The sequence below is a fragment of the Oryctolagus cuniculus genome, chromosome 2, assembly GCF_964237555.1.
Source record: "Oryctolagus cuniculus chromosome 2, mOryCun1.1, whole genome shotgun sequence".
NCBI lineage: Eukaryota > Metazoa > Chordata > Mammalia > Lagomorpha > Leporidae > Oryctolagus > Oryctolagus cuniculus.
The window spans coordinates 52,680,935-52,699,122 of NC_091433.1; the positions used below are offsets into that span (position 1 = coordinate 52,680,935).

The following is an 18,188-nucleotide window of genomic DNA, read 5'->3' on the forward strand; positions in this document are numbered from 1 at the left end:
ATTAAGGGTTCAATTCAACAGGAAGATGTAACTATTATAAATGTATATGCACCTAATTACAGGGCACCGGTCTATTTAAAAGATATGTTAAGGGACTTAAAGGGAGATTTAGATTCCAATACAATAGTACTGGGGGACTTCAATACTCCACTCTCAGAAATAGACAGATCATCCGGACAGAAGATCAACAAGGAAACAGCAGATTTAATTGACACTATTGCCCAAATGGATCTAACAGATATCTACAGAACTTTCAACCCTACATCTAAAGACTTCACATTCTTCTCAGCAGCGCATGGAACCTTCTCTAGGATTGACCACATACTAGGCCATAAAGCAAGTCTCAGCAAATTTAAAAGAATTAGAATCATACCATGCAGCTTCTCAGATCACAGCGGGATGAAGCTGGAAATTAGCAACTCAGGAAACCCCAGAAAGTATGCAAACACATGGAGACTGAACAACATGCTCCTGAATGAACACTGGGTCATTCAAGAAATCAAAAGAGAAATCAAAAACTTTCTGGAAGTAAATGAAGACAACAACACAACATATCAAAACTTATGGGATACAGCAAAAGCAGTATTGAGAGGCAAATTTATAGCAATAGGTGCCTATATCAAGAAATTGGAAAGGTACCAAATAAATGAGCTTTCAGCACACCTCAAGGACCTAGAAAAACTGCAGCAAACCAAACCCAAATCTAGTAGGAGAAGAGAAATAATTAAAACCAGAGAAGAAATTAACAGGATTGAATCCAAAAAAACATTACAAAAAATCAGCCAAGCGAGAAGCTGGTTTTTTGAAAAAATAAACAAAATTGACACCCCATTGGCCCAACTAACTGAAAAAAAGAAGAGAAAAGACCCAAATCAATAAAATCAGAGATGAAAAAGGAAACGTAACAACAGACACCACAGAAATAAAAAGAATCATCAGAAATTACTACAAGGACCTGTATGCCAGCAAACAGGAAAACCTATCAGAAATGGATAGATTCCTGGACACATGCAATCTACCAAAATTGAACCATGGAGACATAGAAAACCTAAATAGACCCATAACTGAAACAGAAATTGAAACAGTAACAAAGGCCCTCCCAACAAAGAAAAGCCCAGGACCAGATGGATTCACTGCTGAATTCTACCAGACATTTAAAGAAGAACTAATCCCATTTCTTCTCAAACTATTCAGAACAATCGAAAAAGAGGGAATCCTCCCAAATTCTTTCTATGAAGCCAGCATCACCTTAATCCCTAAGCCAGAGAAAGATGCAGCACTGAAAGAAAATTACAGACCAATATCCCTGATGAACATAGACGCAAAAATCCTCAATAAAATTCTGGCCAATAGAGTACAACAACACATCAGGAAAATCATCCACCCAGACCAAGTGGGATTCATCCCTGGTATGCAGGGATGGTTCAACATTCGCAAATCAATCAATGTGATTCACCACATTAACAGACTGCAAAAGAAAAACCATATGATTATCTCAATTGATGCAGAGAAAGCATTTGATAAAATTCAACACCCTTTCATGATGAAAACTCTAAGCAAATTGGGTATAGAAGGAACATTCCTCAATATAATCAAAGCAATTTATAAAAAACCCACAGCCAGCATCCTATTGAATGGGGAAAAGTTGGAAGCATTTCCACTGAAATCTGGCACCAGGCAGGGATGCCCACTCTCACCACTGCTATTTAACATAGTTCTGGAAGTTTTAGCCGGAGCCATCAGAGAAGAAAAAGAAATCAAAGGAATACAAATCAAGAAGGAAGAAGTCAAACTATCCCTCTTTGCAGACGATATGATTCTGTACTTAGAGGATCCAAAGAACTCTACTAAGAGACTATTGGAACTCATAGAGGAGTTTGGCAAAGTGGCAGGATATAAAATCAATGCACAAAAATCAACAGCCTTTGTATACACAAGCAATGCCATGACTGAGAAAGAACTGCTAAGATCAATCCCATTCACAATAGCTACAAAAACAATCAAATACCTTGGAATAAACTTAACCAAGGACGTTAAAGATCTCTACGATGAGAATTACAAAACCTTAAAGAAAGAAATAGAAGAGGATACCAAAAAATGGAAAAATCTTCCATGCTCATGGATTGGAAGAATCAACATCATCAAAATGTCCATTCTCCCAAAAGCAATTTATAGATTCAATGCAATCCCAATCAAGATACCAAAGACATTCTTCGCAGATCTAGAAAAAATGATGCTGAAATTCATATGGAGGCACAAGAGACCTCGAATAGCTAAAGCAATCTTGCACAACAAAACAAAGCCGGAGGCATCACAATACCAGATTTCAGGACATACTACAGGGCAGTTGTAATCAAAACAGCATGGTACTGGTACAGAAACAGATGGATAGACCAATGGAACAGAATTGAAACACCAGAAATCAACCCAAACATCTACAGCCAACTTATATTTGATCAAGGATCTAAAACCAATTCCTGGAGCAAGGACAGTCTATTCAATAAATGGTGCTGGGAAAACTGGATTTCCACGTGCAGAAGCATAAAGCAAGACCCCTACCTTACACCTTACACAAAAATCCACTCAACGTGGATTAAAGACCTAAATCTACGTCCTGACACCATTAAGTTATTAGAGAACATTGGAGAAACCCTTCAAGATATTGGCACAGGCAAAGAATTTCTGGAAAAGACCCAGGAGGCACAGGCCGTCAAAGCCAAAACCAACTATTGGGATTGCATCAAATTGAGAAGTTTCTGTACTGCAAAAGAAACAGTCAGGAGAGTGAAGAGACAACCGACAGAATGGGAAAAAATATTTGCAAACTATGCAACAGATAAAGGGTTAATAACCAGAATCTACAAAGAGATCAAGAAACTCCACAAAAACAAAACCAACAACCCACTTAAGAGATGGGCCAAGGACTTCAATAGACATTTTTCAAAAGAGGAAATCCAAATGGCCAACAGGCACATGAAAAAATGTTCAAGGTCACTAGCAATCAGGGAAATGCAAATCAAAACCACAATGAGGTTTCACCTCACCCCGGTTAGAATGGCTCACATACAGAAATCTACCAACAACAGATGCTGGCGAGGATGTGGGGAAAAAGGGACACTAACCCACTGTTGGTGGGAATGCAAACTGGTCAAGCCACTATGGAAGTCAGTCTGGAGATTCCTCAGAAACCTGAAGATAACCCTACCGTTCGACCCAGCCATCCCACTCCTTGGAATTTACCCAAAGGAGTTTAAATTGACAAACAAAAAAGCGGTCTGCACCCTAATGTTTCTTGCAGCACAATTCACAACAGCCAAGACCTGGAACCAACCTAAATGCCCATCAACGGTAGAATGGATAAAGAAATTATGGGATATGTATTCTTTAGAATACTATACCGCAGTAAGAAACACCGAAATCCAGTCATTTGCAACAAAATGGAGGAATCTGGAACACATCATGCTGAGTGAAGTAAGCCAGTCCCAAAGGGACAAATACCATATGTTCTCCCTGATTGGTGACAACTGACTGAACACCAAAAAGGAAACCTCCTGAAGTGAAATGGACACTATGAGAAATGGTGACTTGATCAGCATAGCCCTGACTGTTAATGGACAACTTAATACATTATCCCTCTTAGTATTTTTTTTGTCTGTTCTACTTAATATGACTGGTTTAATTCTGTAATTATCACACAATTATTCTTAAGTGTTGAAAATTAACTGAAATGTGATCCCTGTTAAACATAAGAGTGGGAATAAGAGAGGGAAGAGATGTATAATTTGGGGCATGCTCGGGCTGACTTGCCCCAATTGGTAGAGTTGGAAACATAACAGGGGATTCCAGTTCAATCCCATCAAGGTGGCATGTACCAATGCCATCTCACTATTCCAAGTGATCAATTTCAGTTCACAATTGATCATAATGAAAGGACTAAGAGTCAAAGGGAGCACATAAACAAGTCTAGTACCTGCTAACACTAACCGATAGAATAAATAAAGGGGAGAGTGATCCAACATGGGAAGTGAGATACTCAGCAGACTCATAGAATGGCGGATGTCCTAAACAGCACTCTGGCCTCAGAATCAGCCCTAAAGGCACTCGGATCTGGCTGAAAAGCCCATGAGAGTATTTCAGGCATGGAAAGCCAAGACACTCTGGCAAAAAGATCTCTGTGAGTGAGATCCCAGTGGAAAGAACAGGTCTTCAAAGAGGGAGGTGCCTTTCTCTGAAGGGAGGAGAGAACCTCCACTTTGACTATGACCGTGTCTAAACAAGATAAGAGTCGGAGAACTCAAGGGGCTTCCATAGCCTTGGAAACTCATGACTGGTGCATAGGGAGATTACTGATGCCATAAACAGGAGTGTCAATTTGTAAAGTCAACAACAGGAGTCACTGTGCACTTACTCCTCATGTAGGATCTCTGTCCTTAATGTGCTGTACACTGAGGCTTAATGCTATAACGAGTACTCAAACAGTATATTTCACTTTGTGTTTCTATGGGTGTGCAAACGATTGAAATCTTTACTTAATGTACACTAAACTGATCATCTTCCAAAAAAAAAAAAAAGAAATTATCAGTTCCCAACTTGTCTCTCACTGGGATTAAACATGACAATAGGTCTGATCTGATTTCATCATCATTTAAAAAAAAATCATCTATTATTTTTCACTTTATGTTTCTGTGTGGGAGCAAACTGTTGAAATCCTTACTTAAGGTATACTAAGCTGATCTTCTGTATATTAAGATAATCGAAAATGAATCTTGATGTGAATGGAAGGGGAGAGGGAGTGGGAAAGGGGAGGGTTGTGGGTGGGAGGGACGGTATGGGGGGGGGGAAGCCATTGTAATCCATGAGTTGTACTTTGGAAATTTATATTCATTAAATAAAAGATAAAAAAAAATGCTGAGGGCAGTTATCACAGGGTGAAAAGAGTGAATACTTTTACTTGATTTATTTTGCTTTCTTATCTATCTGAAAATTTAAGATGAGCATATATAACTTTGATAATCAGATGGGAATATAAAGATTTTAAAAGATGAGAAAGAAAATCATCAAAAAGGGAAATCCCAATATTTCATTGTTTAGAATTTAACTGCTAAGACTGCTTTAATAAATTATGTAGTGTTACAAAAATGCAATGCAGTAAAATTTTCTAAGCCCATGATCTCCCCTCCTTGCTTAATATTAATAGCTCTGATTCTTTAAGTATGTTTATTTTCAGAATTTTATTTTAAAGGGATTTCTGTGGTATAACACAATGGCTATTATGGGAATCTTACTAAAAATCATTTATAATGGTCAAATTACAACATTTGCAATAAGATCTATAAAATTTTCCTGAAAATAGAAAAGGTACACATTATATACCACCTTGAACTTAAATATTTCCTTAAATTTTCCAAAATAATTTTGTGTAAAATGTTAGTTTCAAAGGCAATTATAGAGCTCTTTACAATAAAATCCAAGATAAAATAGTTTTTGCAGGTTGAAAATTTATCAAAAGGCACAAGTAGATTATAAATATATTTTTGCAATCTGATATACAAAAGTACTTTAAAAGTTGTCTAGTTAAATTACAGATATGATATGCTTGATGAAATCCACCTGTAAGGCTAACATGCATGATGATTTCTTCCAGCTAAATAGAAATAATTCATTTGAAAAAAATTCTATGAGGATTATGATTAGTTTGAGTTCTTCACAAAGATTCTTTTATAAGTTCAGCTAATCTCTGGAAGGCCTAAAATAGAAAAAAAGATAAGAAGTGGTGAAATTAGGATCTCTTTTGGAAACATAACTTTAAAAATTCAAACAGAATGCCCATTGGAAGTTGAGATAAGGCAATGAAAAATCAAGATCATGGCAGTTTTATCTGGCAAGATGCCATCAGTTGAATCTACTAAAATACATAGCTATAAGTACATTAGATTTTGTTTGACCATAAATAAGCCCTTCTAATGATCCTTTTCTATATTATTCACATTATTTTATAATTTCATATAATCTTTTACCTGTATATACATTTGACATTTTTTAACTATTCTACTCTACTCATACATAAAAGCAGAGAGAACTTATGAAAAGCACATTCAATGACATAAGAAAGCAAGTAAACCCAAGACACAGCAAAAATGTCCATCCCCCAGGGTAAGTAAGAACTCTCCTCAGGGTTAATATCACTGTTTAATTTATAACTTCTTTTTGGATTTCCAGACACACAGGGCTTGGGATCTTGCTTCTCTGTTTCCTGTTATTCCAGTGAAAGCTAGACTTCACTGATTTCTCTTTACCCTCACCAATCCTTTTTCTTCAAAGAGACTGGTGACTATCATGAAGCTCTACTTTTTGCTCAGTTAATTCCATGAAGAAAGGAAAGAGATTTTCCTTGTAACACACTGGTACTCTCCCAACACTGCTCAGTATGTTCTGAACAGTTATTCATGAAGACAATAAATTTTAACTTCACATTAGTCTCATTTGTCTGTAGAGATCTAGTCACTGAGTAAAAGGGATCTTTATGTTAGCTGATGATTGGTCCATGAATAAGCTTTCAGAAGCCTAAGAAGACATTAAGCAATGTTTTAACTCACAAAGTGAACACAGGCACCAGAACCAGAGTTGACAGTGTTACCGTGATGAGAACACTGTACTCACCACATCCATCTGTTCTGGAGAAACTATGGAGAAGCAAGCTCTCAAGTAAGGGCTGGGAGCAGAGCTGTTAATGTAGAAACCATTTCCTGGAACCAGCAAGACCTAAGAGGGTTGGAAAATAAGTAACATGCTATGAAAGAAAAACTAGAATACAGGTAAACCTGATCTCAAAGTGGGGAAGGAAATTTTAAGTTTAAAAACAGTTAAAGAAATCACAAGAAGACAAAACAACTTATATAAAAATTGTATATGTCATATAATGAACAAAACTGGACAAGCGTTTATTACAAATGTGGAAAATACTCTCCTCTATGTATAAAAAACGCAGAGGGGCTGGCACTGTGGCGTAGTAGGTAAAGCCACTGCCTACAGTGCTGGCATGCTATATGGGTGCTAGTTTGAGTCCCGGCTGTTCCACTTCCGATCCATCTTTCTGCTATGGCCTGGGAAAGCAGTAGAAGATGGCCCAGGTCCTTGGGCCCCTGCACTTAGGTGGGAGACCTGGAAGAAGCTCCTGTCTCCTGGCTTCGGATCAGCCCAGCTCTGGCCATAACGGCCATTTTGGGGGTGAACTAGCAGATGGAAAACCTCTCTCTCTTCCTCTGCCTCTCTGTAACTCTGCCTTTCAAATGAATAAATAAATCTTTTCTTAAAAAAGTGTGTAAGATGGAGTGATGAGAACTGCTATTTTTTTTTTTTTTTTAATGAGAGGCAGAGAGACACACATTGGTGGGATGTAGGTCAGAAGTGTGAGTGCTCCTGTCTATTGGTTCACTCCCCAAATGCTTGCAACAGTTGGGTCCCAGCTGGCTGAAGCAGGAAAGGCAATCCAGGTATCCCCTGTGGCTGCCAGGACCCCAATTACTTGAACCATTAAATGATGCTGTCTCCCAGGGTTTGCATTGTTAGGAAGCTGGAATTAGGAGCTGAAGCAGGGACTGAACCTAGACACTGCAATGTGGGACACAGGCCTGCTATTCCAGATGACCTGTGGCAGAGAATGCTGCATGACTGTAGACTCCATCTGCTTCCTGGGCATACACACTGTTCTCTAGACCCTTTCTTGTTGTGTTTGGCCATGTGAGCAAATTCTAGGCCTCCCCTAGAAAAATCTTTCCACCAGTGACCAACTGCACTTTTCCCATTTTGTAGCAATCTTGGATCCATGTGTTGAAGGTTAAAATGTAACAAGATGGAAACAACAAGGGTCCCCAAATCACTGAGGGAGCAGAGTTGTCTGCAGATCACATCTTTGAGTTTTATGAGTAAAACATAATCTTCTATTGTGTTAAGCCTTTGAGATTTTGGGAGTTTATCTTTCAAAGCAGCTGGCATTAACTAGTACAATAATGGTCTTCAAAACTATTAAGTAATTGCTTGTGATGATGACACGGTATGAATCTGGATACTGTCTGCTACCCCATGAGCCAGAGGGAAATGAGTTGGGACACTCTTGTGAAAATGTTTCAAGACAAAAGACGGGTTTCTTTGTCCTGAATAACCATACAATGCAAACTATTAATTCTCTCAATATAGTGGAAAACTTTGGGGTGGACTAGAACCAAGGCAGAGGATGACCAAAGGCAAGCTGACCAAAATCTGGGCCAAGGTAGTGGAATTACAGTTGGAAATGATGTAGAAAATGTAAAGGAACATGCAACAAAACATAGGGAATAAATGAAGTCTGAAAAAAGTACAGTAAAATATGAAGTCTACATCCCTAGCACCCAGCCCAGAGATACATACAGTTACTTACCAAATGGTTTTGATAATGGCATTGATAAAAAAAAGCAAAGAAAAAAACTTTATTGTGTTAAAATGTATCTCTGTGGAATCATGAGTATTAGCAAACAGAACATTTTCTCTGCCAGGATTAGTACATTTGGGGATATGAATGCATTCTACTTGTTCACTCAATGGCAGATGTTATTTCCTCAATTAACATTTTATATTGAATTATTTAATAATAATATATAACATTATTATATATTGAATGCCTACCTCTAATTATCAAATGGCTGACATTTAGACTATTATCAGTATCACAGCAGGATATTATTCAACAGTTAAATAAACCTCATGTTTGAGTATAGATGATACTGGCAAGAAAATGTTTTGGAGATTGTATACAACCTGCTCTGGTCTCTTTAAGTGTCTCTTTCCAATGTTGCATGAGTTTGCTATGAAAGATCAGGTTATTAAGAAATTATTTTCTATCACTACATCTTTGAATCATCTAAAAATTTACTTGTCTTGACTGTTGAGGAACTTTTTTTTTTCTTCATACTATTTGCTGAACTCTTCATGTAGGGTTAATCTTAGTGGAGGGTTAATCTTACGACTATGAAGTTAACTGAAAATAGATCTGTAAAAAATAAGAATGGGAATAGGAGAGGGAGGAGAAAGAAGGGTGTGAGGATGGGCAGGAGGGAGGGCAGGGTGGGAAGAATCACTATGTTCCTAAATTTGTGTATATGAAATGCATGACGTTTAAATAAAATAAAAAGTATCTGTTTGAAATAAGTCAATTAAATTTTTTATGAAGTATCTACTATTTACTGTTATGAGGATTAGAACAATGACTACAGCAAGAGTTCTGCTCTCAAATAAAATGGGTAGGAAGGATAATGGCCTTCGCAAAGGCTGCAGTGATGGTTTAACGAGTTAGTATGTGTAAAGCACCTAGACAAATACCTGTGTTTAGTAAATGCTCAACAAGTATTAGCCATTAGTATTTGAAATGGAGGGGGTTTTCTCAATAATTATGAAGGTAAAATAGACTCACAGAAGGAAATTTGGAAAATGCATAAAGGTGTAATGGAAGAGGATGCTGGTGCTGGAGGCAGAGGCTTAGCCTACTATGCCACAGCACCAGCCTCCAAGAGCTTTTTTTTTTAAAGATTTATTTATTTGAAATGCATAGTTACAGAGAGGTAGAGGCAGAGTTACACACAGAGAGAGAGAGAGACAGACAGACAGAGAGAGAGGTCTTCCATCCGTTGGTTCACTACCCAGATGGCCGCAAAGGGCTGGAGCTGGGCTGAGCCAAGGCCAGGTGCCAGGAGCTTCTTCTAGGTTTCCATGCAGGTATGAGGGTCCAAGGACCTGTGCCATCTTCTACTGCTTTCCCAGGCCATAGCAGAGAGCTGGATCCGAAGGAGAGCAGCCAGGACTTGAACCAGCGCCCATATGGGATGCCAGCACTGCAGGGGATGGCTTTACCTGCCATGCCACAGCACTGGCCCATCCCCAAGAGTTTAAAAATAACCTGTTATTTCATCACCATCCAACCATCCATCCATCCATCTCAAATACTAATGGCTAATACTTATTGAGCATTTACAACATGTGAAGTGTTACTGTGTGCTACATATTAATTCATTAATCACAAGAATCCTGATGAGAGGAATTCTTATTATTCTATTTTACAGAAGAAGCACAGGAGATTAACTGATCCAAAGCCACATGGATGGAGCCAGGATTCAAACTCAGATGTACGACTCCAATAAGTGTCCTTAACTACTAAGCTAATCAGCAGCTGAGAGGAGTGGCTGTATTTCCATTAATTTAGACCAGCTGAATAATTAAATAACTCAAAACCCATTATGATTTTTAATAATGAGATATTATCATTAAAACACTATGAGTTGGGTGGTAGGCAACAAAAATCATCTCTTTTTATTTCTGGTTGAGTAAAGCATGACTTTAAAGAAAATGTGCCGCTTTTCTTTGGGTCTCCCCTGTGTGTACCACTTCCCAGTTTTACCTCTTTCTTAATGGCTTTTTCTTCAATCAGTTCTTTTACGTCAGAAATGCCCTTAACTTTAATCCACAGAAACATTCCAGCAGTAGGAACATGCCATTCTGCCAAACCTACAAATGAGAAAAAACATCTTTCAAGTATACTGGAGTTGGTGCCAAGCATACTGTAAAATCACGTAAGTGCAGGAATTATACACTTGTACTTCCAAAAAAGTTTCTTCAGTGATAATAGTTTAAAAGATACATTTTTATGGGCCTTGAAAAATGATGTTCTGGGTTAATTTCAGAGTCAGTGTGCATGAGGGAGGGGGATGAGAGATGCAGATGAAGGCTGAATAGCTCTTCTGTGCACATTTACAATTGCCAGTCTTAGCAGAGAGCAAGAAATCTAGTGCTTCTCTCTCCTTCAGTTAGCTAGAACTAATACCCAAAGGGCTGTTTCCATTTAATTATTTTATTAAAAAATTAAAAAAATTTTGGGAAGCATGGAAGGAGAGAGGGAAAAAGAGTAAGAGAGGGAGAGTGAGAGTGACAGCAAGAGCTGTAAAGAGAGAGAAAAAGTGACTGGGCCTTCGCTGGGACAAAGTTTGGTGCTGGGAACTCAATCCCATGTCTCACATGGGTGACAGGGATCCAATCACTTGAGGCATTACTGCTGTCTCTCCAGCTCTGCATTAGCAGGAAGCTGGAGTCGGGAACTGGAATTAAGAATCAAACCTAGGCCCTCTGACATGGTAATAAGGCATCAAGCAATTTAGCCCATTTCAGTCTTAAAAGAGGATTCTTCAAGTCTTTCTGAAGTTTTACAGCATGTCAATAAATTTGTCATTTATGTAACAATTTAGATGTACAACAGATTATTTTTTTTATCAGAATGTAAGTACAAGTGCTTAAAACTCAAGAATTCCAGATGCACTTTTAAGCTTTATATTTCACTATTAAGACAGAGCAATCAAGAAGAAAATATAATTAATTTGCTTTTAATTACTATCTTTTTGTAAAAGGAAAACTTGCTGTGAGTTAAAACTTTTTCATTAGCACTACTGTGCAAAGTGGTAGGACAGAACTCTTATCCAAAGTTAATTTTTATTTAGAAAGATATTATAGGGAATGGGATATGACAAAAGTAAGGAATTGATATTTTTATATTATTGATATTCATGTTAAAGACATTTTTAATGATAAACAAGGGTACTTCAGATAGTTCACAGAAAAACAGAAGTAAAAGATGAGTGTATTTTATTGCAAAAAATTTTAAAATCCATGCATAGTTTCTTCAAAATATGCACTTTCCATGGATCTTTTGAAGATTCCTCATATGCATGGAATTGGCACCAAAATAAATTTTTTATTTCTATTTTTTGAACTTTTTCACATATCTTGTAATTAAACCATTTAATTCATCCAGGTTTCTTCCATAATAAAAAATAAATGTAAAACATTGCCATTAAATTAGCAAAAGAACATTTTTACAAATAAGTGATGTTAATTACAAAGAAAATCATTTGAGAGATCTGTCTTATCTGAAAGGTCTTCAAAGACTTCCTGAAAATCACATATTAAGAAAAAATTGCATGGATTTCAAAAATTTTTTGCATTGAAATGAACATCTTTTAATTCCATTTTCATGAACTTTTTGAAGTCTGCTCATATTTACCTTTAGGTAGTTTAGTTAGAAATGGAATATGTTGTTCGGTATTTTCTATCTGGGGCAAATTCTGAAATAACTTGAACATTTTTTGAACATAAGACATTATTTAGCTTTAAGTAAGTTATGGCTGCTTGATTTTTGGCCTTTCTTTTAAATCACAAATTCTTTGTAGCAGATGAGTAGAGACAGGTTACACTGTGCCAGGATTTATAGAGTTACTTGTATAATCATTGAGAGGGTAACATTCTCTTGGCAAGAATACCCTTGAACTGCTGCTTCTCTTCCTCCAGGATTGTTAATAATCTGTGTGTTGGTCACCCTCTCTCACAGGTGCTACTATTTACCACCAGGGCGCATGCGTGGTCCACTCACCACTTAACCACTTGTCTGCGGCTGCCAGTGCTGCATCCCTCTGGTTCCTATAGAAATGAATAACCCTAGAAAAAGAAATCAGTGAAAACAATGTCTTCACTATATTGACTGCAGAAACAAGAAAGGCACTAGGCTCTAGGCTGTGAGAATTTGCTTTCTATCTTGATTAAAATAAGAGAACAGAACATTTCTGTTTAACTTACGTGGTGATAAACTTTTTAACATTCTGGTTTTTTCCCTTATTGTGGAATAATTAAAAAATGAAAATGAACAGAGCACAGTCTATTTCTGTGTGCATCATGGAACACAGAGGTAGCAGAGTGAGTCTTTGTGTTGGGTTGTCTAAAATAATGACTATCATTTGTGGGTAGGAGAACAGTCAACATCCAAGAAAACACCACTGAAACGATGAATCACTGGTTTGGGAATGAGGACATCTTTCCTTACTTCTAAATGGCCTAGCAGTAACCACAATACCTAACTAAATTAATTCACAACTTGCACTGATATGTGATTATTCAGGCAAATAATATTCTTACTCATCTGAGCCAATTCCTGTGTCATATAACCCTTAGAGTTAGTTATTAAAGAAAATATTGATAAGTCTGATAGTTTACCTTCTAAATTAGTTGAATAAGTGAATCCTAATCTGGTGGGAATTTCAGATTACCTTAGGTGTAAGGTGGATTCCACTTTCAAATCATACCGTTTGCTCCTGACAAGACTTTCCAGGTGGAGAGCTAATGAAATGAACAGATGTCTGACTTCTAACAGATGGTTCCTAGTGTCTATCTTAGGATAGTTAAGATGGAAGAATATTAAGTCAATACTCTGTGTGATCTGTCCTTTGTCCATTGGAATTGCTATTTTGTCCACAAACATTTTAACAAAGGATTCAATACCTCTCTGTGTGAGCCAGGAAACCCTCTTCTCCCCACTGGTGTAAAAGCTGGGATACCATAAGCTAAAAGAAGTAAGAGAATAACTAATGTTATGGTTCATCACCTAAAAATGTTTTTTTCAAACCAAAAAGCAAGTCACTCTTTTTTTAAAAAAATTTTTAATTAATATAGAGAACAGATTTTATGTATTCCAGGTACATGCAAATCACTCCTTTTTAAATGATATTTAAATATACAAATTTCATGTATTTCATATATACAGATTCAAGAATATAGTGATACTTTCCCCCTGTCCTCCCTCCTGCCCCTGCTCCCATCCTTCTTTTTCCTCCCTCTTCTATTCCTACTGTTTTTACAAAGATCTATTTTCAGTATACTTTATACTCATAAGATTAACTCTATACTAAGTAAATAGCTCAGCAAATAGTATGAAGAAAAGAAAACCACTGTTCCTCAACAGTTGAGACAAGGGCTGTAAACAATTATTGAATTTCAAAAGGTCAATTTCAGTCCTATACATTACATTTTAGGTTCTCTATTAATTACCACAGATCAGGGAAAACAAATCACTCTTAATTACACATAAACCACCATGAAAAGACATAACATATATCTACCTTATATGGTCAGTGAATTATAATAAATGTTATTTAATAACAATGACAGACTAGAAAAAAATAACTATTTAGTATTTGTTATGTGCCAGGCACTACTATACTATATATATTATATTGACATATTTAATCTTAATAACTATCTTATTTTGCAGGTGATTTCTATTTTACTGATGAGAACTTGAGGCACAAAGGTTAACTTCTCTGAAGTCACACAGCCAGGATTCAAGGTCAGACTGTCAGCTCCAGATGCATGCTATTAATACCAGACTCTACAGCTTCTCTAAACACAAAAATTAAATGGTAGATATATAAACTTAGATAATATATTTGGAGACTTTCTCCAAATAGTTGTAACAAATTCAAAAAACACAAAAAATGTTCTGAGTTTTGTAAAAACATGTGGATATCTGTGTTTAATAGAATGCAATAAATCAGGCCGGCGCTGTGGCTCAATAGGCTAATCCTCTGCCTGTGGCGCCGGTACACTGGGTTCTAGTCCTGGTCGTGGCACCAGATTCTGTCCCGGTTGCTCCTCTTCCAGGCCAGCTCTCTGCTGTGGCCCAGGAGTGCAGTGGAGGATCGCCCAAGTCCTTGGGCCCTGCAACCATATGGGAGACCAGGAGAAGTACCTGACTCCTGGCTTTGGATCAGCGTGGTGCACCGGCCGCAGCGGCCATTGGAGGGTGAACCAACAGTAAAGGAAGACCTTTCTCTCTGTCTCTCTCTCTCACTGTCCACTCTGCCTGTCAAGAACAACAACAAAAAATAGAATGCACTAAATCAAACAGATGATGTACTCAGCGGCACACACTTTTCTAGTAATTTTGAATTCTTTATTGCTTTTAATTAAAGGTAGTCATTTGTTCACATTTTATTTGAAAAACAGGTAGAGGGACAGAGAGGAAGTGGAAAGGGGAGAGGGAGAGAAAAGCAAGGGGGAGAAAGAGACAGATCTTCCATCTATTGGTTCGGTTCGCTTTCCAAATTCCTGCAATAGGCAAGGCTTGGCCAGGCTGAAGCTGGCAGCCAGAACTCCACCTGGGTCTCCCACGTGGGTGACAGGGACCCAAGCACTTGATTCATCACTTGCTGCATTAACAAAAGCTGGACTGGAATTGGAGGAATAAGTCACCTCCATACGGATTGCGGGCATTCCAATCAGTGACTTCAGCACGGAATCAAATGCCTTACCCTGAGATCTTATAAAACAATTGAGCTGTGATAGCTATCCAATAATTTCTCAACATTTCTGAGGAAACATATACATTCTTCAAAATTAGCTTTACTTTAATAAAAATGCATTCCAACCAGTGTTTCTGGAGAGGATAGCACATGTGCAATGAAGGCAAGAAATCAATCGCTACATAGATTTGGAATCCTTGCTCTTGTTTTAGATTCCAAGACAACAACAGCAAAGTTCATACTACTTCACCAAGGTCAGTTCCATTTGATTCAGCTTCACAACATTTTTACGGAGTTCCTAGGATAGACGCTAGGGACATGGCGTGAATAAGATACTCTGACCCTTAAGAAGTTTGGATTAGGCTGCAAAGTAACACCAGTTAATCCAATTCTCATTTGTCTTTTAGAGTAAACACCTGTAGCATTTGGTGTATTATATTGGAACTGGGGACTCAATATTGGAGATTCAATATTGGTGATACAATTTTGGTGATTCAATACTGGTAATTTTCACCTTAACTGAATCTTACTTGCCAACATGTACTTTTTATTCTGATGTGATTTTTAAAAATGCCTATTTCCTAAATTGTCCTTACCTGTGTAAAAGTGCTGGTGTGCAATGATGACACTTGGGTGTGTAAAACAACTCTTTCTATCAAGGGTTTGGGGCCAGTTAGAAACCCTACTCTCAACCTGCACAAAAAAGAAAAGGCACAAAACCAATCCCATAGTCACAATTAATACATATCATCTTATTGACTCAGCTGGGAAGAGTGTGGTGGCATGGGCACAAATGCATTGAGACAACTGAAAAATTCTAATAAAACACTTCAAACATAAATTTAAATTTAAGTGTACATTTAAAATATAATGCAAGTCAGATCAAGCTTTTTCAAAAGTGCTTTTTCATATGTGATACCACAACCCTGACCAGACCCTATATTTAGATTAATGGCCAAGCATCTTTGACTACTGGAAATGAGTAAAGAGAGAAAAGGCCTGTATTCATATTCATAATCAAACTGGTATTTTCAGGCCAGTGGAAGAGAAGCAACTTACATGAAAAGAACTTAGACACATGGGGTCTTACCCAGAGGACAGGACTTTTGATAAAGAATCAGCTCTGATGACACGCCCATCAACATCCATGGAAAGAAATGTTGGCGCCTGGGACTTAAAATGAAAAACAAAACAAAAATAATAATAATAAAACCGTTTGAGAACTGTCAGTTCCTGTATGATTACTGTACGTAGAACATGAGGGCATGAACTTGGATAGCAGTAGCACAAGTCTCTCTTACCTTTATCTCAACCCTTTAACATGGAATACAAAACAGAGGTGCATGCTCTTAAGTAACATTTGCCTGTCTTCATGGCTTTTCTGCCAAACACACACACAGGCCTTCTTCATTTGCTCAAGATACCATTATTATAAATTTAGAGAAACCTCAAACAGGTCCTCCTTGCCTCGAAGGGTAGAAAACCAGAAAAAACAGATTTAGAGAAAGAACTTAGGAACAACTATTTGGCACAAGATAAAAATGAAGAGGGCCAGCAGCATTTAGGCTTGTGCAGAGTAAGAATGAAGACCTTTAGATTTAACTAGAGATAAAAAGGATGAGAATGAAGATGAGAAATTTTGTCAGCACGAACTATGGATGTCAATATTTACAAGTACTCTCACATAGAGAAAAGGGGTCATGCCAGAGTGTGGTACGTAGGCAGAGTGATGTTCTTGTAAGCTCTATAGAGAAAACAGAAAACTTTTCTTTCTTCTCAGTAGACTTAATGGTGGGGGGGTGGGAGAAGAGGAAGATCCAAGTACATGTTCTCTGTGGCTTTGTGATCAAATAAAGAATCTTATTGCCTTTTGAGGACTCAGACTTTGGTTGTGTATACCACTCCACTGTCTATCAGAGAACAGTCATCGTGAAAAGTGGCATACAAGTATAGTGAGAATGAATATAAATTCCATTATTCTTCAGGTATGATCCAGGGACACAATGACCAAGATGTCACACCTGTGGTTTGCTGCCTGTGTCCATAATGGACATCACTGACTGAGCACAGCTGTCTGTGTCCTGCAGCTTCATCCTTCTGAGCCGTCATTCTAGTCAGCCTCTATCAAGAGAGTGATGTTGACACCCAACATGAAACCTACTTGAGAGTCACAGTTAAAGATGGCCATCGGGCCGGTGCCGCGGCTCACTAGGCTAATCCTCCGCCTAGCGGCGCCGGCACACCGGGTTCTAGTCCCGGTCGGGGCACCGGATTCTGTCCCGGTTGCCCCTCTTCCAGGCCAGCTCTCTGCTGTGGCCTGGGAGGGCAGTGGAGGATGGCCCAGGTGCTTGGGCCCTGCACCCCATGGGAGACCAGGAAAAGCACCTGGCTCCTGGCTCCTGCCAGCGGATCAGCGCGGTGTGCCGGCTGCAGCGCGCCGGCCGCGGTGGCCATTGGAGGGTGAACCAACGGCAAAAGGAAGACCTTTCTCTCTGTCTCTCTCTCTCACTGTCCACTCTCCCTGTCAAAAAAAAAAAAAAAAAAAAAAAAAAAAGATGGCCATCGGCCTAACTTTGCCTGTCCGCATGCATGGCATTGACAACGAGCTACTATTACAAAGCTAAGTAATTTCTAGAAAGAGGAGTAACACCAAAAATTGAAAAGTACTAACTCTATGGTAAAATTGGAAGACTAAAGATTAAAGTTGTTGGGGCCAGCACTGTAGCGTAGTGGGTTAGGCCGCTGCCTGCAGTGCCAGCATCCCATATGAGCACAGGTTTGAGACCCAGCTGCTCCACTTCTGATCCAGCTCTCTGCTATAGCCTGGGAAAGCAGTGGAAGATGGCCCAAGTACTTGGGTCCCTGCACTCGAGTGGGAGACCCAGAGGAGGCTCCTGGCTCCTGGCTTCGGACTGGCGCAGCTCCGGCTGTTGAGGCCAACTGGGGAGTGAACCAACAGATGAAGATGTCTCTCTCTGCCTTGCCTTCTCTTTCTGTGTAACTCTCAAATAAATCTTTAAAAAAAAATTAAAGTTGTGAAAC

General features: G+C 38.4%; 1 protein-coding gene across 2 annotated transcripts in view; it reads right to left on the reverse strand.

Annotated features, from left to right (window-relative positions):
• Positions 1–5,198: 5,198 nt before the first annotated feature.
• AADAT (aminoadipate aminotransferase) overlaps positions 5,199–18,188 on the reverse strand; it is a 28,160-nt gene continuing 15,170 nt past the window's right edge. For both annotated transcript variants that reach the window (XM_051842568.2, XM_008249791.4), the window contains exons 7-13: positions 16,237–16,319; positions 15,743–15,839; positions 13,348–13,409; positions 12,446–12,510; positions 10,427–10,533; positions 6,661–6,762; positions 5,199–5,746 (exon numbers count right to left, since the gene is read on the reverse strand). In XM_051842568.2, coding sequence (XP_051698528.2) covers positions 5,705–5,746; positions 6,661–6,762; positions 10,427–10,533; positions 12,446–12,510; positions 13,348–13,409; positions 15,743–15,839; positions 16,237–16,319 — 558 coding nt within the window. In that variant the 3' untranslated portion in view covers positions 5,199–5,704. The remainder of the gene's footprint in view (positions 5,747–6,660; positions 6,763–10,426; positions 10,534–12,445; positions 12,511–13,347; positions 13,410–15,742; positions 15,840–16,236; positions 16,320–18,188) is intronic.